Raw genomic sequence first — 25,523 nt, 5'->3', positions numbered from 1 at the left:
ACATATCCGAGTCTACTTTGACATTAAGAGTGGGTGATGAGTCGGTGATGTTTAAAGCTAATCCAGAGATCAAGCAAGAAGAAGAAAAGCGAGAAGAAATCTCATTTATCCAATTAGATGATGAGATATTGCAAAAAGAGCTTGATATTTTATTAAAAGAAGACCCAAGTAAGTTCACGCTACACTCAGAAGAAGTTTCAGATGCTGACAAAGACTTGGAGGAGCTAGAAAAGCTACTGGAAGGAGCCGACTCAGACAACGATCCAGAATTGATGAAACCCGACCCGACTCGCCGAGTCGATATAATGGACTCGACGAGTCCAGTCGATTTGGAGAAAAACTTAACTCATGTTGATTTATTTGTTGACAGTTCTTCACATACCCTGGATTCAGTTACTGTTAGTGATTCTTTGGAAGAACGATCTGCAGAAAAAGTAAAAGGAATGGAGGTCCAACACGCCAACGTGGCATGCCTTGATACGATGCCATTTGGAAAAGAGTCGAGCACAAAAGAGAATGAAGCCATAAATGGAAGCGGAGCGGAAGCTGATCCCCAATTCACCACTAAACCTAGAGCACGGACCAATATGAAGTATGAAGTTATCAAATTTAAAGAAAAGGAGGTTCAAAAATTGGTGAAAAAGCATGGGTTGAAAAAGAAGAAGAGGAAAAGAGAGGCCCAACCAACTGAGGATGATACAGCGAAAAAGAGAAGAGACGAATTGAAAAGGGCTTATAAGAAAAAGATTCACGCCTACAAGACTAAGTATAAACCGCAAAAAGTACGGCGCACATTCCCGATGCTTGAAGGCGACAAAACGTAAATGGGAAGGAGTCTAGCTAATGACTCCTCAAAAAGAAGCGCTTGGCGGGAGGCAACCCGTCATTAGAGTTTGCTTTCTTCTACTCTTTAGTTTTTTTTTTTTTCATTTATTGTTTTTGTTTTGTGTTTTAATGTTAATCTTCCAAATCATCGAACTTGTCTGCTTAAGGGAGCACCTAGCTTAAGAGTGGGGTGAGAATATTTTGAATAAATAACAAAATTTCAAAAATTAGAAATGTTTTATAAACGACTCGCCGAGTCTGACCCTGACTCGACGAGTCGAGCTTATTTACAGAAAAAAAATAAACATTTTCGAAATTACTTTTACATCTAATAGGGTTTTAACCCTAAAAGTTCAATTTTCACATTACACTCGCCGGGTACACTCCTCTCTCAAGCATTCAAGACTTCTCCAACCTCTCTTCCAAATCTTCAAGAATTAAACTAAAAAGGTAACAACTTTCTTCTTATTTTCTAGATAGAAAGTGATATTAAGGCCATCTACACTTGCAATTTCATGAAAAAAAAACCCGTTTTTGAAATAGTGACTAAATTCTAGGTTTTTGATTTTATCATGGATCTTGTTGTTTTGAATGTTTATTATGGCCTTGGTACTTAGTAGGAAGTCCCTGAACAAAACCCTTGCAAGAATTTAGAGATTACATGGTTCAATTTGGTGAAACCCGTCGACTGACTCGTACAGGTCCCGCGACACGCCGAGTCGGGCATGGACTCGACGAGTCCAGTCGAGATGCAGAAACAGTTTGGCTTGTTAACATTCTGTGTTTTCTGGGTATGGTTTATATGTTTTGCAGGAATCATGTTTAGAAGAGGACAATCTTCAAGGGGTAGCCAAGAGGAATTTCCATGGTTAAACTTCCCGCAAATTGAGTCCGCTTCAACAATGCGGAAGTGGAAAAAGAAGCTTGCCGATATTAAAAAGAAGGAGGTTTATGTCCCGAACAGAATAGATTGGGAATGGTTGCAAACGGTGCGATATGAAGAGGAATTAGCTCCATACCTTTTAAGGGAGTTTCAACATGGCGGAGAGTCAATGATATGTGATGGATGGAGCCGGGTCTTCCGCATGCAAGAGCCGGTGTATTTGGAGCTTTGCTTGGAGTTCTTTTCCACGGTATCTTTTACCGGTGGAGTGGATTTGTATCATCCGGCAAGTTTTACATTTTGTCTTGGAGGCGAGTATCATCAATGCTCGGTGGTGGATCTTGCTTGCCGGCTAGGGATCTATGATCAACCGTTGGTTTCTACGAACCTCTTTCGGGCCTTTTTGGCAACCACTCACATGGTGTTTCCCGATGGGGTTACTAGCACGGGTTGGTGGCACACTATTGGGAATAAAGTTTATATCCCGAAGTCCGCGCAAGAAAGGAGCATCCGATCCCCGACCCACCGCCTCATTCACCGCCTTATTTCCTCCACCATCAACCAGAGGAAGGACGATGGCAAGGTTTCCAACCTTGATGTTTTCTACCTTTGGAGCATTATCACACCAGGCGTCTTTTGCGACATCCCGTGGTGCATTGCTTCATACCTCTCAGCGGGTGCGGTCAAAGATCGCAAAACATCGCGCATCAATGGAGGCATGTTTGTCACCCGTTTGGCTAATTCATTCGGGTTGATGAACCGTGGTGCCTGGAACCTCATGACTTTGATCCCGACACCCCCATTTAATCCTATTCTTTTCCGCAGGGCCCGAATTATTGAAGACTATGGTGGTGGCCATTATGCCATCCCAAATGATGACCCGGTTGTAGGTCCTGAAGCACCGGGAAGGAGGGTGCGATCGCGAAGGGAAAGGGATATGGAGGATGAGCCGCCAGTGATTCCGGTAGAGAGTGAAGATGTACCAATGGATTGGTACAACATAGAGATGAGGCGGATGCAAGACCAAATGGCGCGAGGGCTAAATTTTAGCAATCAATCCCACATACGACTTTTTGACCACTTCAATATTCCACATATTGATGGTGGGAATTATCCATATATTCCATCGTGGGACGAGAGGATTAGTGCACGCCATAGCGGAGCGGGAGGAAGTGGAGCCAACGTCGATGATGAGGATGATGAGGATTAATTTTTGTGTTTTTGTGTTTAAACAATTTGCATTTTTATTTTGTTTTATTTTTGGTGTGTATGCTTTAAGATATTATTTTGTTTAATAGTTGTTTGCTTTAATTATTTTCAGGATTGCATTTTGATTGCTTAGGATGAGGTAAAGCATGGTTGTTTTTACGTGTGAGAGCGAGTCAAGGAAGCGAGTTTTTAACGTCAAAGTGTCAAGTCCGGTCTTAGGAGTGTGAGCGATTGAGTCTGCATGTGAGGAAGCGTTAATGAAGTTGTTATGGACTCAAACAGTTGCCACATACCTAGATTTTTCATTCAGGTGCCAACTCGTCGAGTGCACTAAGCTGACTCGACGAGTCGCTTTGTATTTCCAGATATTTTCAGAATGCGCGCTACTACTCGGCGAGTCCATCAACAGACTCGACGAGTCGATCATTTTTTTTCGCCGAATGACTGCTGATTTGGTGCTACTACTTATACCACTTGCATCCTTCCACTTCCATATCCATTCTTGAAGATCTTATGCCGATGTTCGCATGTTTAGAGCGACCCACACGATACATGGATGAGATTGTTCCCATGTATGAAGTTTATTGAAGATGGCGCTTAAATGAGAGTGATCAACCTATCCACTGCTATCCCAGGGGAGTTTGTTCCGATTCCCTCTTTATTTTTATGTTTCTATGCATAGTATGCAATGAGGGCATTGCATCACATACGTGTGGGGTAGGGGGTTGGTTACATAATAGTCAATTTTCAAAAATTTTGCATACCAAAAGGATTATTTAGGATCTAATTTAGGAAATTTTGGTAAGAAAATAGGATTTCATGTTAGAATTGTGTTAATAAGTGCATGACAACCCAAATGTTTAGTTGAGCCTATATACGTTCTAGTGCATTTGTGGCTTCCTTATTTCAGTGAAATCATGAGACAAAAACACGACCTTGCTCAGCCTGAGGGATGCAATATGTTTAGCAGCCTAAACCTGAAATGTATCCAGGAAGATTTTTATCTTTAGCCAATAAAGGTTGAAGTTGAGCGTCCCTGCTTAAGCATGTAGGGATTTGAGTGAAAAAAAGTGAGGAACATGTAAAAAAAGAGAGAATTACAAGAAAAAGTTTGAAGAGTTTTTGGAGCAATTAAAGTAAAGATTTGAAGATTGAAAATTCTGAAGAAATCCAAAAAGTTGAAGATACCAAAGAAATCAAACAAAGGTGGTGAATTCAAAGATATCCAAGATCAAATTATCAAGAAAGTGAAGAATTCCAAAGAGCTTCAATGTGGTATCATAAATTGTAATTGTCTAGATTATGTATGCTTGGGTTGCTCAACCAAAAATAGCTTGAGGTTAAAGAGGTTTTCTGAGGATGGATTCGGAGGGTTGCATAAAATGAGCATAGTTCGGGGTGAGTGGGCGAATGTTTATGAGGATTGTGAGTATTTGAAGTATGGGAGGTTTTTAGGAATTTTAGACACAAATGCATGCGTTGCGGTCTTGGCATAATGGCTGGGTTGGATTGGAGTTATTATATGTGATTCTAATGTGTTAAAATTCAGTTTTGCTTGAGGGCAAGCAAAAGACAAGTGTGGGGTATTTTGATATGTGCATATTTAGTGTGTATTAAGTGTAGTTTATTATTCATATATTAGCTAAATTGTTGCATATTATGGACAAAAGGTACTTAAAAGTGTTAAATTGTGTTTTTCAGTCCAAAGATGAAGCTCGGAAGCGAAAGGAAGCAAGAGAAGCGGTTAAGAGCTCAAGAGTGGAAAGAAGAAAGAAAACAACCAAAATAAGGCTTCTACTCGTCGAGTTATCTCTTGACTCGACGAGTCCGGTCGCGGATTCAGAAAGATAAACATTCGGAAGTCAAGACAGTTATCAGGTTACGATTAATGTGAGAGGGACTCGACGAGTCGCCATATGACTCGACGAGTCGGTATGCATATATAAAGATAACTCTTTAATGCGAAAAAGAGAGAATTCTGGGAAGTTTCAGAGGTGTTAAGCTACGAATAAGAAGCCAGAAGAACCCTAGAAGTCGACCAAAGAAGCTAGAATCCAATTCCGGGAGTAATTAAGGCGTAATTTCATCATTCTACTTAATTCTTTTGTTTTGTCAATATGATTAAGCAACTTGAACTTATTTGTTTGCTGTTATTCACCTTAGTTATGAACTAATTTCTTTATACTTCTGTTTGGGGATACAAAGTTGACAATATGGTTTGATTGATTGGTAGGATTAATTCTAAGTTGGTGATTAATTGTTATTTTAGCTTGCTAAAGAACCTTGTGTATGAATGATAATTTATTTTCTGTTAATAGGAAGATAGTTAATTAGCATGAACATCTATTAATTATCAACCTCATTTGATAAGTGACCACTAAATCATATGTCTAGGATTAATGAATATGAAACTAGGATTAATAAGTAAATTGAGTAAATTCATGTGCAAGCTTGTAAGATGACTATTGAACAAGAAGTTAATTAAGAATAACAAATTAATTAACTATTGCAAGTCTAACTTAATCCGAATAATTAATCTAGTAAATATAATTAAGTTAAGCAATTGGCCATTGTTTGAATTAGTTTATTTGCTAAGGATTAGGGTAGTGAACACAACTTAATCACTTGAATCGGTAACCAACGAAAGAATTAATCCATTGCACTATTACCTTAAAAGCAACCATAAAGTTAACCGAGTTGAACTAAACAGAAGTTTCTTTCCCATTATTGAATCTAGTTAATTTGTTCTTTTCTAGCCTTGCATTAGTTTTGTTTAATAAGTTTCTAGTCTTGTAAAACTAGAGAAAAACCCTTATTTGCTAAAGTAATTTAGATAGAATTAGTTTTTAATTTAATTTGCCGTTCCCTGTGTTCGATACCCTGCTTATTTAGCTATACCACAATTGATAGGTTCACTGCCTTTTGTGTGTTATTTAATAATTAAAGTAGGATTAAAACTAAGTGAGTTTTACACACATCAAGAACCCTAGAGGAGAGAGGCTATAATCGAAATTTACAAACTAGGGTTTAGTAATTACATACCTTTCAATTGTTATAGTAAACAAATCATAATTCCCTTGATCTTGATCTTGACCTTCTTGGAAGCTTAGCACCACAAGTGTAATGCCTCTAATGGAATCACACCTAAACGAGGAAGAAGGAAAGTAGAAGAGAGATGGGAGAGGGAGTATACAAAATCTTGGCCTTAGGGTTTCTTCAAAAGAAAGAGTGACCAAAATATGAACCAGGAGGCTCCTTATATAGCTGAGGGATCTAGGGTTTAAGGAAAACCCTAGTTATCCTTTTCTTAGGGCCTAAGCAAACCCAAGGGCCTTATCCAAGCCCTTATGGACGAAATTATTTGGGTTTCCCCTAAAGATTTCGTCCACCCTTATCCAAGGGGGTTCTAGAGCCTTCCACTCAACTAGTAGATAATTGCAAAATAGTCCCTGCACTTTATAATTAATTCTTTTAACCTCAAAATTAATTCTAATTAATTTCTAGCTAACAATTAATTAAACAAAATGATTTCTTATTAATATATTAATCTTTTAACATATTAATAAATTCATTTATATTAATTTATTAATCTTATAATAAATTAATATCTCTCCTTTCATAATTTCCTTATCCGGTTGCTAGGTTTGAGGGCAACCTAAAAGGACTGTGGTGCTATCTATTCAAGTACATACCAATTATAGTTATGGGCTTAGACACCTAATCCAACACTAATGAATGTAAGTATAGTTCAAACTTATGTTTCTATATGGACGATGACATCCCAAAGTTTTAAAATGAATAAAATACATTTCTTCAAAAATGCTTTGATAACTTATTTATCATGTTTTTCTGGGAACAAATTCCGCAACATTTTATTTAAAAGGATACTATAGTTTTGAAAATAAAGCATAAACAAATCAGTCTTTTATGGCCCCGATAATGGGGAGGTCACATGAACTAGTCAACCTGAACGTTGCTTTTAAAAAAATCAAATTTAAGAAAGTTAAACTTACCAGCATGCTTTGGTTGAGCTTTCCACCACCAATCAAACCTCCAGACTAAAAAAAAGGTTGGGATTGATATTTGACCGGAATTTGACCTTAGTGTTACTTTTCTAAACAATGCCCTTCTTGTTAATGTTTAAAACTCTATATGGCCATGATAAATGGATTCAGTCGTTACTGTATTATTATCATGGACATAAAGTCTTTTTTTCCAGATAAATAATGTTGAAAAATATGAGAAATCTAGCATCAACTTCTTGAATGAAAAATAAATTGGTAAATCCCTTAAAGTAAAAAAGAAAATTGAGAATTGAACATTCTTCCAATACCAAAAACAAACAACACAGGTTCTAAACAAACAACTTCACTCGGTAAAAGCTCAAACAACCTGTTGGCTTTAATTTCCCGAAGAAGAAGATTAATAGCGCTGTTATGAGCATCGAAACCTTCAGCCTTAGCCATTGTTGACACATAAGGACCTAAAAAAATATGTAGACAACATTCCTTGAGAAGCACCTCTTCCCACTTCCTCAAATCAGCTTTCTTAGGTAGCATCAACTGCTTGAAGGAAAAATAAATTGGTAAATCCCTTAAAGTAAAAAAGAAAATTGAGAATTAAACATTCTTCCAATACCAAAAACAAACAACACATGTTCTAAACAATCAACTTCACTCAGTAAAAGCTCAAACAACCTGTTGGCTTTAATGTCCTGAAGGAGAAGATTAACAACGTTGTTATGAGCATCGAAACCTTCAGCCTTAGCCATTGTTGACACATGAGGACCTAAAAAAATATGTAGACAACATTCCTTGAGAAGCACCTCTTCCCACTTCCTCAAATCAGCTTCCCTAGCTAGCAAATCTCTTTCTTTCTTCTTCAAATCCTTGAAAAATAACCATCAAAAAATAAGATTCATTATCAAAAGAATCCACAATACTCAGGTTAACATTTTTATGAACAGTAAAATAAATTCAATAAGATCTAATGGTTGAACTTACTACAACTAAATGAAGAGGAATGTCAACAGGGGCACTCCTGTCATAAAAGCTACACGTTAATGAGGAAGTTGTGAGTCTAGAGTTTGCACCAGTAGGAACACTCCACCCTGCAAAATCAATTTAAATTCACATAAAAATTTAAAGTAACCATATAATTTTTAGTTGTAAATTAATATATAAAACAAAAACAAAATCACAAAATGTTACCTGATCGATCCCAAATGGTTTTCATATCCAGAAGCTGTGCAAGACTGGTACTCCAAGATATCGACATCATCTGTCGATATACCCTATGTTGTTCAATTAGGGCTTGGTACTCCAAGTAGATTCAAATACTCAAACCGAAGAATCCCTAGCTTCACAAATCTGTGAAACTCAATTCAATTTGTGAAATATAATCAACTCGTTACCAAACAAACATACATAAATACAGAACAATAGATGAAGATAGATGGATAAAAGTGTGACATATACGCATTAAAATAGAAGCGGTAGCCGTACCTCACCTATTAAATGTTTGCTCACCCCAAAAATACAGCCCTACTCTTTGGTTATTCATCCATAGCTATCGATGTTCCAAATTCTAAATCCGTAGTGATGAAATGCGACTAGCCCTAATTTATTACAGGGGATATGGTTGTGGTGAATGTTGGTCCTTCTGGTGGATTTGAATGGAGAGAAGGTAGAAAGATATGGAGGTAGAGACGAAGGTTTTGAGAAGATACTAAACAAGGTCGTCGGTGTTGGGAGGAGAGAAGAGAAGGCGGAATAAGAAGAGAAATTGGGAAATTACAAGGTCAGTCGATGTATGAGACGAATCAGTTTAAGGGGACACGAATTGATTCAGAGAAGATAAGTGGAGTGATATTACTAGGGAATAGAAACGGTGGAGGACAACGTGTTATGAACATTGGAACGAGGCAGAAAACACATAGAAATAAAAAAGAAAAAAGAAAAAGAAATTTTTGGGGTACAATAGAAAGCAACTTGTGTTCACCAATGAGTTTAGAATTAGTAATATTATATAATATACACTCCTCCTGGAAACACAAATGCATCCCCTCCGATGACATTCCCACTATACGGTAGTTATATGTAACGCCTCTGTTTCTGGGCTTGCTATTTTTATCAATGTAATAGTCTAGGTTAACCTTTGTGACCTGTTTTGAAATAATAGAAGTGTATTATTTGAGTATTATGTGTTTTGTGTTTAATTGCTTAATTATGTGGTTTGATTAATTAAGAACAAAAAAAATAAGCGTCAAAATTTAAGTGTAAAATAAACTTGATATCTTTAGATAATGTTGTAGTAGTTGAAACAAGGTTTCCGAAGATATAAAGAATGCCGAAATCTGAGTTATAACGAGGAAGTTATGACCTGTCAAAGTTTCGCGACAGAACCGGCACCGCTGAATGACGTAAAAAGTGAAATTTACGTTAGAGCGATATTTAGCCTTAGTGATCTAAACGAGAATCTAAGATCTCGTTGTTAGTATCAAAGCGATAAAAATTTAGGCGAGAACGGACGTCAAACGAAGAAGTTATGAATTTATAACGAAATTTTATGTCCCGGCCTATTAAAAATAAATAATAAAAACAAAGTCAAAATTAGCCGACGAAGTCTAAACGAAAGTTGTAGAGCGTAGTCTCACCTTCGCGTGGATATAAAGAACGTCGAACACGGAGTTCGTATGTAGAATATATGAATTTCCGAAGTTTATTAAATAATTAATAATTAAATTTAATTATTAAATCCGGCCTTATCCGAAGACGAGTCACCGGACTCATCCGGAGTACGCCCCACGTACAGCGAAGAGTGTCGACACTCGCACTCGAGGACTTCGGATGACGCATGCAGTGACGTTTCGGAGGCAGTACGCCCCGCGTACTGCGAGGCATCAGCCTCCTATAAATAGGATGCGAGGGCAGCCGGCTCTTTTGCTATTTTTCTCCCTTCTATCTCCCGTTTTGCATCATTTTGCGTGCCAGAAATACCCCGAAGCCCCGGTAATATTCCCGAGTCCCGAAGCAAGTCCCGAGATCCCGAAGATCCCGAGAAGTGCGGTTTCCGAGCCGAAGCTCTACCCGCAACAAGTTCAGTTTTTGTAGAGATCTTCCAGATCTGCTGAGGATTACTACTTTTGCAAGTCGTAGTACTGTCCGATCATCTTCTGATCAAGTGAGTGTATACTACCTTTCATAAACACGATAATAATACAAGTATGATTTGAGTGTACTAAGTATATTGTTGGTTATATGTGTGAATGTGTGGTTACTTTCTTCTAACGCATAATTATCAAGTATTTAATATAAAATACGTGTTATGTGTATTTTTGTTGTTATATGCATGTATGTATATTCACTTTCTTCTAACTCATAGATATGATTTATTCTCTATGAAATACGTGTTATGTGTATGTGTCTCATCTGTTGTTTTGGAATATGTATTAAATGAGAATGCTATGCAGGTTTTAAACTATGTATAAAAATATATATTTTTATCTACTAATATGTTGGGTAGAACATGGGTAGATAGTTGGTGTGTAATAAACAGATGAGAGGCCTCGATGTTGTTTTGATCCAGTCATCTAGCGGAATTTAGATGATGACCATGGACTCTTCTAGATAGTCTAGTGGACCGCTAGCAGGCTCATAACCTGTAGGTGTTAATGAACTTTGGTGTTCATTCGTTGTATTCCATCCCCCTCATGGTTGCCTTATTTGACTTATATTGCTGAGGAACCCCCGAAGCATGTGTTGTCACCCCGATGAAATATTCTTAGACTAGGTCCCTTGTGTTAGTTATTTTAGGGACATAAAGTGAGAATAACGGGAATGGGTAATTGGGTTATTGTTAGTTGATAATAATTAATTTAATTATTTATTGTGGGTTGAAAACCCTATATGCTCACCAGGCTCCCAAGCCTGACCCACTCAATTTTATTTGTATTACAGGAAGTGGCGCAAGGGCGTAAGATGGATGAACCATCAAGTTGTTTTGTTTACAAGTCTGTATATGTATATATTTGTTGAATGACTTGTAATGTTATCATTTATGCTTAGTGGTCTGTATCGGAACATGACACCCCGAGTTTTCATTATATAATGAAAATACATTTCTTTTATGAAATGCTTTGGTAAACATTGTTTTATCATGTTTTGTTTTTGGGAACAAATTCCGCAACTCTTTCAAATCAAAAGGATTTACTCTGAAATTATTTTAAAAGCATAAATGAAAATCGATCTTTTCTGGCCGAGATTTTGGGGATGTCACAGTTGGTATCAGAGCATTAGTTTAAGCGAACTAGGAATTTGTAGGATTTCTAGACTTAAACTTAGAACGCTAAGTGGAATTTTGAGATGTGTGTCTGTTATATTTTAGACACGAGCACTAGTTTATTTTAGGAAAATTGCCTAAAATGCTTTATATGCTAAATGTTATATGTTGCCATATATGATATTATTTGTTCGGATCTATGGTCTGTTGCCGACCGGATCTAGAAACTTTATGTGTGTAGGATTCTAAGCGTACGTCTACGATATTAGAACTAGCATGTAAACGTTTCTGAGTGATAAGGATGATTTGAATATCTATCGTGAATGAGGATCTAATTTCACCTTATTCGGTGTGTAGATCAAAAATGGTGAGAACAAGAAGTGGAGCTGGAAATTCTGATGAAAACAGGAATCAACCACCAGTGATTGAACGAAGACATGTCGTTGCAGCAGCACCTGAGCCAATAACCATGGTTGGTGTGCAAATGATGATTCAAACAATGTTGGATCGTCAGATGGATGAAACTAGACGGTTTCTTCAACAGAATCGTGAAGAACTGTCAATTCGTGTGGAAGAGCCTGAATTAAATAAAGGGCACTCGGAAGGTGGAAACTTCAGTGGGTCTGTTGGTCAAGCCAACCCACCGATAGTTAGGCGAGACAACCATGATGGAAGGAATGATGGAATGGGATGCAAGTACAAGGACTTTCTAACTTGCAAACCATCGACCTTCAATGGAAAGGAGGATCCGATAGGAGTTATGGATTGGATCTCAGAAATGGAATTGGCCTTCATGACTTGTGGCTGCAGAGGCAAGTTGCAAACAATTTATGCAGTATGTCAGTTCCGAGGTAGATCCGTTCGTTGGTGGAACACTCTAGGGAAGACTTTAAGCCCAAATGAGCCACTGCAATTGACATGGGCAGAGTTCTAGGTGCAGTTCAAGCGCAAGTTCTGCTCGACTCAAAATCTATTGGAACTAGAGAACAAGTTTCTGACATTGACGAAAGGCAGCATGTTAGTTGATGAATACACCAATAACTTCACCGATAAGATGGAGTTTGCCTTGCGTATCATTCCAGACGAGTTGACAAAGGTGGACCGGTATGCGAAGGGATACCCATGGGAGTACGAGGTGCCAGTACGTCAGGCACATACTCTAGAGGCAGCTATCTGGGCTGCCAAGTCTATTGAGAACGTGATTAAGGGGAGAACCAGCAACAAGGTTGAGGTTGGTGAGAAGAGAAAGTTTGAGGGAACATCTGGTTCCGCTAAGAAAAGCAAATTTTCGAAATCTGATTCGAAAAAGTTTGGTGGAGGAAAAGGAGGCGAAGCGAAGTGGTGTGAAAAGTGTAAGAAAAAGCACTTTGGGAAATGTAGCGAGGATGTAACCTACTACAAGTGTGGGAAGGTTGGACATTTTGCCAATGAATGTCCGAACAAGAAAAGGATGTGTTTTGGATGTAATGAAGAGGGGCACATTTTGAAAGACTGCCCGAAGAAGAAGGAGGCAGCTAAGCCCAACATTCCACCAAAGTCGAAGGAAAGAGCATTCCAGATGACACTGGAAGCTGCTAAAGATGAAGCTGATGTCGCTTCAGGTACCTTTCTCGTAAACACATTGCCTGCCCAAATTTTATTTGATTCTGGACCCAACACATTGCATGAATTTGGTAGAAAACTAGCTCTGCCTATTGATAGACTAGATAATGCTTTATTAGTCGAAGTTGCTAGTGGAAAGTTTGTACCTGTTAGCCATCGTATGAAAAACATCTTAATTGATCTGAATGGGAATAAGTTCCACGAGGAATTATTTCCTATCGAACTTAATTGTTTCGACATCATGTTGGGAATGGATTGGCTTAGTGCCAATGATGCTGAGATATTGTGCAAGAAGAAGATAGTTAAAGTAAACCCGCCTGGAAAGGAATCGTTTATGGTGTATGGGGACAAGCGCCGGGTGAATTATGGAATCATTTCCCTAATGAAAGCCAGAAAGTGTTTGACCAAGGGATGTACATCATATTTAGCATTCGTGATTGATGCTAAGAAGGAGAAGAAGGTGATGCAGAATTTTCCAGTGGTGTGTGATTATCCGGAAGTATTTCCTGAAGATCTTCCTGGATTACCGCCTGATCGACAAGTGGAATTCCGTATTTACTTGTTACCAGGAACCACGCCAATAGCAAAAGCACCTTACCGATTAGCACCGACGGAGATGAAGGAGCTGATGATGCAACTTCAGGAGTTGTTGGACAAAGGTTTCATTAGACCTAGTTCATCACCCTAGGGAGCTCCGGTGTTATTCGTGAAGAAGAAAGATGGAAGTATGAGAATGTGCATTGATTATAGAGAGCTGAACAAGGCAACAATAAAGAACAGATATCGGTTGCCAAGGATTGATGACATGTTTGATCAATTGAAAGGTTCAAGCTATTTCTCAAAGATCGATCTTAGGTCAGGATATCATCAACTAAAAGTAAGAGAGCAAGATATCGAGAAGACTGCATTCAGAACTATATATGGACACTACGAGTTCTTGGTTATGTCGTTTGGACTAACCAATGCTCCGGCATCATTCATGGATTTAATGAACAGAGTTTGTAATCCGTTCCTTGATAAATCTGTGATAGTGTTCATAGACGACATTCTGATTTACTCGAAAATCCAGGAGGAGCATGGCAGACACTTGCGAGAAGTGTTAGAAGTCTTGAAGAAGTAGAAGCTGTATGATAAGTTCTCCAAATGTGATTTTTGGATTCGTGAAGTCCAATTCTTGGGTCACGTGGTCAACCAAGAAGGGATAATGGTTGATCCAGCAAAGATTGAAGCTGTAATGAAGTGGGAACAACTGAAAAGTCCCACGGAGATCCGAAGCTTTTTAGGATTAGTCGGATATTACCGAAGGTTCATCCAAGGTTTTTCTTCAATCGCTAGTCTGTTGATAGATTTGACCCACAAAGGAGCTACTTATGCTTGGAGTGAGAAGCATAAAGAAGCATTCGAGAAGCTAAAGAAGAAGCTATGCGAGGCACCGATACTTTCTCTACCCGATGGAGTTGAATACTTCGCTGTTTATAGCGATGCGTCTGGGGTTGGATTAGGTTGTGTTTTAACCCAAAGAGAAAAAGTGATAGCATATGCGTCTCGACAGCTGAAGGAGCATGAAAAGAACTACCCGACTCATGATTTGGAGTTGGCAGCGGTAGTTTTCGCTCTGAAGATATGGAGGTATTACCTCTATGGCACGAAGTGCAAACTTTTCACTGATCATAAGAGTCTCCAATATGTCTTTAATCAAATGGAATCTAATATGAGGCAACGACGCTGGCTGGAATTACTCAAGGACTACGACTGTGAGATACTTTACCATCCCGGTAAAGCTAATATTGTTGCTGATGCTCTCAGTCAGAAATTCAATCTTGAAAGGAAAAGGCCAAGAGCGTTGAGAATTGAAGTTGTCTCAACCATTGTGGAAGGTATAAAGAAAGCTCAAGAGGAAGCTTCTGAGAAGAATGACCGAAAGGAGGAACGTTTGGGTAAAACGTTGGTGTTCGGTGTAAACAGTCACGGACTGAAGGTGTTCTAAGATCGGATTTGGATACCTAAGACAGGAGGGATCAGAGATCTTCTGATGGAAGAAGCTCACAAAACCATGTACTCGATTCATCACGGTAGCATTAAAATGTATAGGGACCTGAAACCCTACTACTGGTGACCGACGATGAAGCTTGATGTTGCAAAGTATGTGGCCGAGTGTGTGACTTGTGCAAGAGTCAAGACACAACATCAGAAACCGTATGGGAGTTTAGAACCTTTACCTGTGCCTATGGGTAAGTGGGAAGACATTGCTATGGATTTTGTCACTAAACTGCCCCGAACAAAGAATGGTCATAACATGATTTGGGTGGTCGTCGATCGATTCACTAAGAGTACGCATGTCATAGCAGCCAGGGAGAAATGGTCTATGGAAAAGCCTGCGAATTCTTATGTGAAGGAAATTGTGAGACTTCACGGTGTTCCGCTAACAATTGTGTCGGATCGTGATAGTCGTTTCACCTCAAGGTTTTGGAAAAGTCTACAAGAGGAAATGGGTACCAAGTTATGTTTAAGTACAACTTACCATCCGCATACTGATGGTCAGAGTGAAAGAACGATACAAACACTTGAAGATATGCTGAGAGCATGTACCTTGGAATTCCTAGGTAATTGGGATGAACATTTACCATTGGTAGAATTTTCCTATAACAATAGTTTTCACTCGAGCATTAAGATGGCACCTTACCAAGCTTTGTATAGATAAAAGTTTCGTACGCCGTCTTGTTGGCTTAAGGCTGGGGAAAAGCAGTTTATGGGACCGGAGATGGTTCATCAAACTTCTAAAAAGTTGAAAATAATTAGGGAAAGAATGTTAGCGGCTCAGGATTGTCAAAAGAGTTATGCTGACAAAAAGCGAAAACTGATAACTTTTGAAGTTGGGGATTCGGTTTTGCTTAAAGTCTCAGCGTGGAAGGGACTTATAAGATTTGGAAAAAGGGGAAAATTAAGTCCAAGGTTTATTGGACCGTTTAAAGTTCTTCAGAGGATTGGGAACCAAGCTTACAAGCTTGAACGACCAGAAGAACTGAATAGAATTCATAACACTTTCCATGTGTGTTATTTGAGGAAGTTCACGGGAGAAGTTCCCGACATGATTCCACGTTCGGAGTTGAGAATCGATGAGAACAAAGAGTTGATTGAAGAACCAGAGGCAATTGTTGACCGAAAGACAAAGAAGTTGCGACGCAAGATGGTCGAGTTAGTGCTTGTCCGATGGAAACACACGAATGGGCCGAATCTCACCTGGGAGACGGAGAGTGACATGATGGGTCGCTATCCGCATTTGTTTGTTGATGTGTGATTCCGGGGACGGAATCATCCTAAGGTGGGGAGAATTGTAACGCCTGTGTTTCTAGGCTTGCCATTTTTAGCAATATAATAGTCTAGGTTAACCTTTGTAACCCGTTTTGAAATAATAGAAGTGTATTATTTGACTATTATGTGTTTTGTGCTTAATTGCTTAATTATGTGGTTTGATTAATTAAGAATAAAAAAATAAGCGTCAAAATTTAAGTGTAAAATAAACTTGATATCTTTAGATAATGTTTTAGTAGTTGAAACAAGGTTTCCGAAGATATAAAGAATGCCGAAATCCGAGTTATAACGAGGAAGTTATGACCTGTCAAAGTTTCGCGACAGAACCGGCACCGCTGAATGACGTAAAAAGTCAAATTCACGTTAGAGCAATATTTAGCCTTAGTGATCTAAACGAGAATCGAAGATCTCGTTGTTAGTATCAAAGTGATAAAAAGTTAGGCGAGAACGGACGTCAAACGAAGAAGTTATGAATTTATAACGAAATTTTCTGTCACGGCCTATTAAAAATAAATAATAAAAATAAAGTCAAAATTAGCCGACGGAGTCTAAACGAAAGTTGTAGAGCGTAGTCTCACCTTCGCGTGGATATAAAGAACGTTGAAAACGGAGTTCGTATGAAGAAGATATGAATTTCCGAAGTTTATTAAATAATTAATAATTAAATTTAATTATTAAATCCGGCATTATCCGAATACGAGTCATCGGACTCATCCGGAGTACGCCCCGCATACAGCGAAGAGTGTCGACACTCGCACTCGAGGACTTCGGATGACGCATGCAGTAACGTTTCGGAGGCAGTACGCCCCGCGTACTGCGAGGCATTAGGCATTAGCCTCCTATAAATAGGATGCTAGGGCAGCCGGCTCTTTTGCTATTTTTCTCCCTTCTCTCTCCCGTTTTGCATCGTTTTGCATGCCATAAATACCCCGAAGCCCCGATAATATTCCCGAGTCCCGAAGCAAGTCCCGAGATCCCGAAGATCCCGAGAAGTGCGGTTTCCGAGCCGAAGCTCTGCCCGCGAGAAGTTCGATTTTTGTAGAGATCTTCCAGATCTGCTGAGGATTACTACTTTTGCAAGTCGTAGTACTGTCCGATCATCTTCTGATCAAGTGAGTGTATACTACCTTTCATAAACACGATAATAATACAAGTATGATTTGAGTGTACTAAGTATATTGTTGTTTATATGTGTGAATGTGTGGTTACTTTCTTCTAACGCATAATTATCAAGTATTTAATATAAAATACGTGTTATGTGTATATTTTGTTGTTATATGCATGAATGTATATTCACTTTCTTCTAACTCATAGATATGATTTATTCTCTATGAAATACGTGTTATGTGTATGTGTCTCATCTGTTGTTTTGGAATATGTATTGAATGAGAATGATATGCAGGTTTTAAACTATGTATAAAAATATATTTTTTTATCTACTAATATGTTGGGTAGAACATGGGTAGATAGTTGGTGTGTAATAAACAGATGAGAGGTTTCAATGTTGTTTTGATCCAGTCATCTAGCGGAATTTAGATGACGACCACGGACTCTTCTAGACAGTCCAGTGGAACGCTAGCAGGCTCATAACCTGTAGGTATTAATGAACTTGGGTGTTCATTCGTTGTATTCCATCCCCCTCATGGTTGCCCTATTTGACTTATATTGCTGAGGAACACCCGAAGCATGTGTTGTCACCCCGATGAAATATTCTTAGACTAGGTCCCTTGTGTTAGTTATTTTAGGGACATAAAGTGAGAATAACGGGAATGGGTAATTGGGTTATTGTTGGTTGATAATAATTAATTTAATTATTTATTGTGGGTTGAAAACCCTATATGCTCACCAGGCTCCCAAGCCTGACCCACTCAGTTTTATTGTATTACAGGAAGTGGCGCAAGGGCGTAAGATGGATGAACCATCAAGTTGTTTTGTTTACAAGTCTGTATATGTATATATTTGTTGAATGACTTATAATGTTATCGTTTATGCTTATTGGTCTGTATCGGAACATGACACCCCGAGTTTTGATTATATAATGAAAATACATTTCTTTTATGAAATGATTTGGTAAACATTGTTTTATCATGTTTTGTTTTTGGAAACAAATTCCGCAACTCTTTCAAATCAAAAGGATTTACTTTGAAATTATTTTAAAAGCACAAATGAAAATCTGTCTTTTCTGGCCGAGATTTTGGGGATGTCACATTATATGAACCTACTCAACACAAACTTACAGCGAATATCGTTTTAAGTAAACCTTTTTAATCCCAATCACCCCAATGTAATTTCCTACATCCCCTTACATCTAACACAACTCAAATCTTCAACAAAACGTTTTTTATATTTTCGCTTCCTTGCCACAAACAACCACACAACCAACACAAGAAATTGTTCCTGAAACACAAGTGAGAGGTAGTCGGAAAAGAAGAGGGAAACGGAAATGAAAAGGAAGGGAGTCGCAGAAAATGAAGGAGAACCTCCACTATTGTGGACACTAGAGGAGGAGTATGTGTTGGCATGGCGTGGTGCGGTACTTCGTAGAATCCAACTGTAGGAAATAATATGCGAAGAGTTGAGTTTCGGAAGCTGTGCTCGAAAAATTCCACGCGATTTTGAAGAAACAACCATATCGTAATATCGATATGCTATGTAACAAGAGGACTCCGATTAGTCGCCAATGGACAAGGTTTAATGAGATTTTCATGAGACTAGAATCGCAAAAGTAAATTGGTGTGAATGATTTTGATGTGTACAAAGTTGTGCAAGGGAACAATATAAAGTCGAAATGGGACATACTTTCGAGTTTGAAAAAATTTACGAGATTATCTGACAAGATCCAAAATAGATTAAGGCACAAACGTTGTCAGATGCACAATCAAAGAGGTCTCACAATTTTAGTTTATTTGTCGTTTCCGACGCACGAACTAACATCGACATCAACATTGACACGGACGACATCCCCGACAATATTGAAAAGATCCCCCCCCCCCCCCCCCTTCACGCCAACAGATTGGACGTGACAAAGCGAAAGGCGCTCAACATCATGCGGATGAAGCCAAAAGAAGGGCATAAGAGTTGGCGGAAATGAAAACAAAGTTGGACCAACACGATCTAATCGCACAACAAAATGTTGATGTACAACGTTAACACTTGGAGTTTCTTCGTAAGCAAGGGGATGAAGATTAAATAGCAAAAAATTTAACAATTCTCAAAACTATCGAAGAAAATATGGGATCGATAAGTATGAGTGTTCCAATCGAAAAAATATGTATTTGAATGACTAGTGTATTGTTTTTAGGTGTTTAGGACTCTGGGTTTTTTAAGTTCAGTGATTTTTTTTTCCCTAATACTATTTTTAGTTTTTAAATTTTTAAATGTTATTATATGTTGTCAATTTCCATGGATATTATAACCATAATACCGGATATTGATATAGTATATCCTCCCTTAACTAATGACCCACGTCTATTAGAAAGCACTTTTACCCTTACCAAAACACTTTTTTTAATTTTTCACTTCAAAAAGCACATCACCTGCTAACCCCTAAAATTATGAATTATCCTAACAAAGATAACATAACTTAACCCACATACGTATCTAGCTTACATAACAATAACATACCATCAACGATCTCAACCGAAATTCATGATTTATGTTAACAAATTAAATCAAAATCAGACAAAAAGACAGAAATAGTATTACTTGAATATTAAAATAACACGAGTAGCAAGTGATGTCTAATTTCTACAAATAGGAATGAAGATCAAAACAGTCATAATATGGCCCTTCCACATCATTACCGCACTCCGTCGTGTCATCATTCATGGACGCCATCACTCTATAAGTACCATCCCATCACCACCCTTCAATACCCCCTCCACCCTCCACCCTCCTCCTCCTTCATCTTCTTCTTCAATCCTCTTCTTCTTCACTTACACACTCATACTTTTCACAAAACCTTTCATATGGGTCACTCCGATATCCTTCTTACATTTCTCATGTTCTTCGTTTTCAAAGGTAAACCAATGCTTATCTATATATCTCCATCACATTATTTCGCATTCCATTTGTATGAAGTTTATATTTATTAGAATGAGTTCGTTATCGCAGGTGTTTATGGGGCTACGACCTTTACATTTTCAAACAAGTGTGACTACACAGTATGGCCAGGGATACTAGGCACCCCAGCTCTCGACACCACCGGATTCGAGCTCCCGGAGGGTAAATCACGTTCGCTCCAAGCTCCGGTAGGCTGGTCCGGTAGGTTCTGGGGGAGAACCCGCTGCAACTTCGACGGATTGGGCCACGGATCATGTGTTACAGGAGACTGCGGTTCGGGGCAAATGGAATGCAACGGAGCCGGAGCAACCCCACCCGCCACCCTTGCGGAGTTCACTCTCGGGTCAGGTACGCAGGACTTCTACGACGTCAGCCTTGTTGACGGGTACAATCTACAGATGATAGTGGAGGCGAATGGTGGGTCCGGTGAGTGTGGGACTACCGGCTGCATCGATGACTTGAACCGGCGGTGTCCAAGCGAGTTGAAGGTGGCAGATGGTGGAGGGTGTAAGAGTGCCTGCGACACATTTGGGACGCCGGAGTTTTGTTGTAAGGGTGCATTTGATTCTCCGGCGGCTTGTCGGCCGACGTCGTATTCTGAGGTGTTTAAATCAGCTTGCCCGAAGTCGTATAGCTATGCATATGATGATGCTACGAGTACTTTTACGTGTATGGGTGCTACTGATTACACAATCATATTTTGTCCTACTAGAAGGTAATATTTTTTTTATTGGATTAAATATGAAAAAATATTAATTTACTTTTATATATTTATCAATTATTAAATTTTATTTTTATTTTTCTATTATATTGTTATGCTTTCAAAACATTTTCATATAGTAATGTCATTTTCCTTTCAGCATCGGAAGCATAAAGTCGAAAGCAGGCAATGTGAGTCAAGATTCATTGGATGCATTGTTGGATTTGTATGCGCATCTTGCTTCGGGGGATTCATCTTCCAATATCAGATGCCCTTATTTATTAAATTTTGTTATATTGACTATTTATGTAATAATATTTGTTGTGAAAACATTGTTTTACATTAAGTAATTAGCTATTTTTTTATCTGATAAACTTCACGACGGTGTATATAAAAATATTTTTGTGACATAATCTTTTTGTTGAATTCAGCCTCAGTTTCAGACTTTCAATATCTATTTGTTTGAATTGAGTCGAAATTTTAATCTAGATAAAATACAGAAGAATATGTATGTGTATTTCCAGAATATAGTATACTTTTGTTAATGTAATGCGATAGAATCTTGAGTCATGGCTTCATGCTATTCACACATTGTAATGACATGGCGTTGATCTAAACAAGTCGCTTTCTTCCGACACTGAAAGTATTGTAAGATTATGGATAAGATAATGCTTTTTGTATTGTAGATATGTACAAATAAAATAAAATAAAGTTGTTTGATTGGTCATATCTTAATTATGTGAACACTTTGCTAAAATACCAGACCCATAAAATAATATATATATATATATATATATATATATATATATATATATATATATATATATATATATATATATATATATATATATATATATATATATATATATATATATATATATATATATATATATATATATTTGGGTAGGAGTACGATTAGTTGCTCAAGGATCTACATATATGGTCGTTGTCTCATTGATGAACACCACACCAAAGAAATTGTATCCCAAAGCACCAACTGGAAAAACTAGAAACACATGATTTGATATTGTGGATGCTAAGATTATTTGTGAAAAGTACTTATTTTATGCAAACATTGCTTGTTAGACGAAATAAAAAAATAATAATAATAATAAAAAACATGTTCTCTAGTAATTGATTAAGTTTCTTAAATTGCTTTTTGTTGTGCTTAAAATGTTATATTCTTTTTGAACAGCTAAAAACGCAAACATGTTAATGTTATACTCTTTTAGTTGATAAAAGCATTTAATCTTGATGATTCGGTAACCCAGGGCATTTTTACAAATTTATAGAAGTACCTGACTATTTAATTACTGGTATTTAGTGAAGTGATTATATCATCTGATTACATTTTTCTTAAAAAAAATTTATACCTTATCATTCTAGCTTTTATAAAATTATAAAAGAACATTATGGTTTTCTATATTTTCCCACGTTTAATAAAAACATATTTTGAAGCATCTTCAATTTCGTTGTTTGCTATTATACCAAAACATCGTTGTATACATTATGTATACTCATTAATGATGTAAAAACCCTAAAAACTCGTTGATGTAATTTTATATTTTTCATTCATTTCAACCCATTCAATTTTTTTATTTTAATATAAATATAAATTGATTAAAAATAAATTATATGAATTGTCCTTCATACAGTTGTCAAAACGCACATTTTGTCTTTGTTTTTTAAAATTAACTCGTATCATCGGTTATATCATAATAATGTTCATGTTTCGTCCCTTTTAAACACAAAATGAATATATTGTCATTTTCTATTTTTCATTTATTTTTAATGTTTATAAATATTATTAACTATTAAAAACATTTTAATTAAATTATGAGTCTCACATTTATCCTCACCTCACCCACGTACCTTATTTTAACAATTTTCTTTTCTAATGAACTTTCTATTTCTCTAAGAAGAACCACAAAACTCTCTTTTTATCTTTGAAAAACCACCGGGGGAACACCATCAAACCATTGTTAGATTATCGACCGACAACCTGAAAACGCCTTTGGACCATCATCAACGACTAGGAACTCTCTCTCTCTCTCTCTCTCTCTCTCTCCCTCCCTCCCTCCCTCCCTCCCTCCCTCCCAGTAACCACTTGTGCACCACCATCACAACTAGTGCACCAACATCATTATTTTCACCCTAACCCTCATCAGGCAGGAAAGGAAGAGTAGTTTGGAACTCTAGATTTGTGTGATGTCATCGCCATCTCAAGTAGTTTGAAACTGCAACTCTAATTCTATTTCCATTCGAAACCCTAGATTTGTGGTGGTGTTCGTTGGTTGTGAATAGAGAAAGGGTGAAGAACAAATATGGTATTTTCTGAATGTGAGGGAGAGAAACCAAGTGAAGAAGATATATGATATTTTCCGACGAATGTGGTGTTATTTTCCATACATGAACAAGAGGTGGTACTCGTCGAAGTGAATAAGGAAAGGAAATGTGATGGTGGTTACTAGCGGAAATCAAGAGCGGTTTTTTGTTGTTGTTGATCACATTTCCAGTGGTGCTCTATTTTTCGATGGTCGTGCCGATTACCGGCAATGGTGATTAAGTATTCTCTTACAAAAGAGAAAGAGAGATACATTGGGGAGAGATATATAAATATTAGATTTAAAGCTTTAAAAGGGTTAGGTGGGCCTACATTTTTAATTAAAATGCTTCTTATTTAAAATTAATAATAATTGTCAAAAATAAATGAAAAAAAACATGAATTATAGTTATTTCATGTCTCACAAGGGATGTAACGTGCAAATTTAAACTAACAAGTGACGAATCATGCAACTTTTAAAGACATGAGGAAGGGTGTGCGTTAATTTTTACAAATAGAGACTAACGTGCATTTTACTACCTACACGAGAGACGGTTCATATAATTTACTCTAATTGAAAACATAGAAACTAATTTGGATGTAACGTCCTAAATTTCAATCCTATTTTTTCATACTAATTCAAAGAAAATCATTCAAGTTTCATTATCAAATAGATAAACAACCATTTATTTCAAATTATAATCAAATTGGAGTCTTAATTATAGTAACTAAAAGTGTGTGGAAATATCTAAAATATATATATGTGAATGCAATGCAATCAAGTTGTGCCCTTTCCCTTGATTATTATGTTTCCCAAAATACCACATACTCATGTGAGTGTTATGATACCATCATAGTCTTATGCTCATTTCAATTGCTACAATACCACAACAATCCTTCTTACTATGATCCCAACATATTCTTTCATCCAACTGTTATGGTACCACCATAAGTACACTCGAACCACCGTAACCGTTAAAATAAGATTTTCCATTCATGTCTCATAACAGAAAATGCCTAGATGACACATCTGCAAAAACGCTACAGCAGCACCGCCACCATTGCCGCTTCTACCAGAGATGAATTATGCTGCTTTCCAAGTAGCTGTCTCAGTTGCAGTCACTGCAACATTAGCCCACATCAATCAGGGCAACAACGGAAGAGGTAACTGGAACGGGGAAGGAAGCTCCAACCACGAGGATAACCATGGGCACCAAAGAACCTGCACCTACAAGGACTTCAACAATGCAAAATCGAATTCATTTAACGGAAGTGGTTAGGTAATAGCTCTCACTCGGCGGATTAAAAAGACCGAGTCCATTTTTGAGATTTGCGGGTGTCCTGACGAAAGCAAAGTAAGATTTACAGCCTGCACATTTACTGACAGGGCTCTTTCGCGGTGGAATGGCCACATCAATGCCCTAACTCTCCTAGTCACAAACGCTATGTCCTAGGAAGATTTCAAAATGATGATGTTGGAGGAGTACTGTCCCCGAGGTGAAATATAGAAACTTGAGCAAGAGTTGTGGAATCTTACCGTACATAACTCCGAAATTAAAGGATACATTGTCCAGTTTAGTGAATTGGCACTTCTGTACCCTGGAATGATAACTTCTAAGGCCAAAAAGGTTGAAAGCTTTATTTGGGGATTAACTCCTCTAGTTCAGGGCAACGTAATTGCCTCTAACCCCTCGACGTTCGACAATGCGCACCACCACCAGTTTCACCAACATCAACCACACCAACACCGACAAAGTCATACACAGGCACCCTACTGAAGTGTGATAAATGCAATTTTCACCACAATGGTGCCTTCTGAGACTTGCAGTGCACCAAATGCAATCGTAAAGGGCACACCGCTCGATATTGCAAGTCTCAGCCACAACAAAACAACCCTTAACCCAACAATATTGGGGAAAGTCAAGCATGCTATGGGTGTGGAGAGACCGGTCACTATAAAAGGAACTGTTCGAAGACGAACAACCAATGTGTCGGGGGATCAGGCAAGGTCCTAACATTGGGGCAGGGAAAGGCTGTGCAAGATCCAACCGTAGTCACTGGTATGTTTCCCCTCAATAACATTTATGCATGCATTTTGTTCGATAATCGGGTGGAACGAAGTTTCGTGAACTATAAATTTAAGCACTTACTAAATCAAATCCCCGAGAGGTTAAATGAAGCCTTCACGTTGGAAATGGCTAATGTGAGGACTGAAACAACAAATGACATTTTCATAGGGTGCACATTAACACTAAATAATCACTCGTTTCCAATCAACTTGATGCCAGTTAATATTAAAAGCTTTGAGGTGATCATCGGTATGGATT

General features: G+C 37.8%; 1 protein-coding gene across 1 annotated transcript; it reads left to right on the top strand.

Annotated features, from left to right (window-relative positions):
- Positions 1-19,913: 19,913 nt before the first annotated feature.
- Positions 19,914-21,238, top strand: LOC145043629 (Pathogenesis-related thaumatin superfamily protein). The gene is made up of 3 exons (XM_078992339.1): positions 19,914-20,131; positions 20,225-20,888; positions 21,034-21,238. The coding sequence occupies exons 1-3, from the start codon at positions 20,080-20,082 to the stop codon at positions 21,221-21,223; spliced, it is 906 nt and encodes a 301-aa protein (XP_078848465.1). The 5' UTR covers positions 19,914-20,079; the 3' UTR covers positions 21,224-21,238.
- The last annotated feature ends 4,285 nt before the right edge of the window (positions 21,239-25,523 follow it).

Source organism: Lactuca saligna, chromosome 4 (genome assembly GCF_052625555.1).
Source record: "Lactuca saligna cultivar CGN05327 chromosome 4, ASM5262555v1, whole genome shotgun sequence".
Classification (NCBI taxonomy): Eukaryota; Viridiplantae; Streptophyta; class Magnoliopsida; order Asterales; family Asteraceae; genus Lactuca; species Lactuca saligna.
Note: the sequence above shows the minus strand (reverse complement) of the source record. Positions and strands in the feature narration are given on the sequence as shown.

Coding starts and splice junctions, on each gene's coding strand:
- LOC145043629 (XM_078992339.1), top strand. CDS start 20,080: ATGGGTCACTCCGATATCCTTCTTACATTTCTCATGTTCTTCGTTTTC. Junction 20,132..20,224: donor CATGTTCTTCGTTTTCAAAG/GTAAACCAATGC, acceptor TCGTTATCGCAG/GTGTTTATGGGGCTACGACC. Junction 20,889..21,033: donor ATATTTTGTCCTACTAGAAG/GTAATATTTTTT, acceptor TTTTCCTTTCAG/CATCGGAAGCATAAAGTCGA.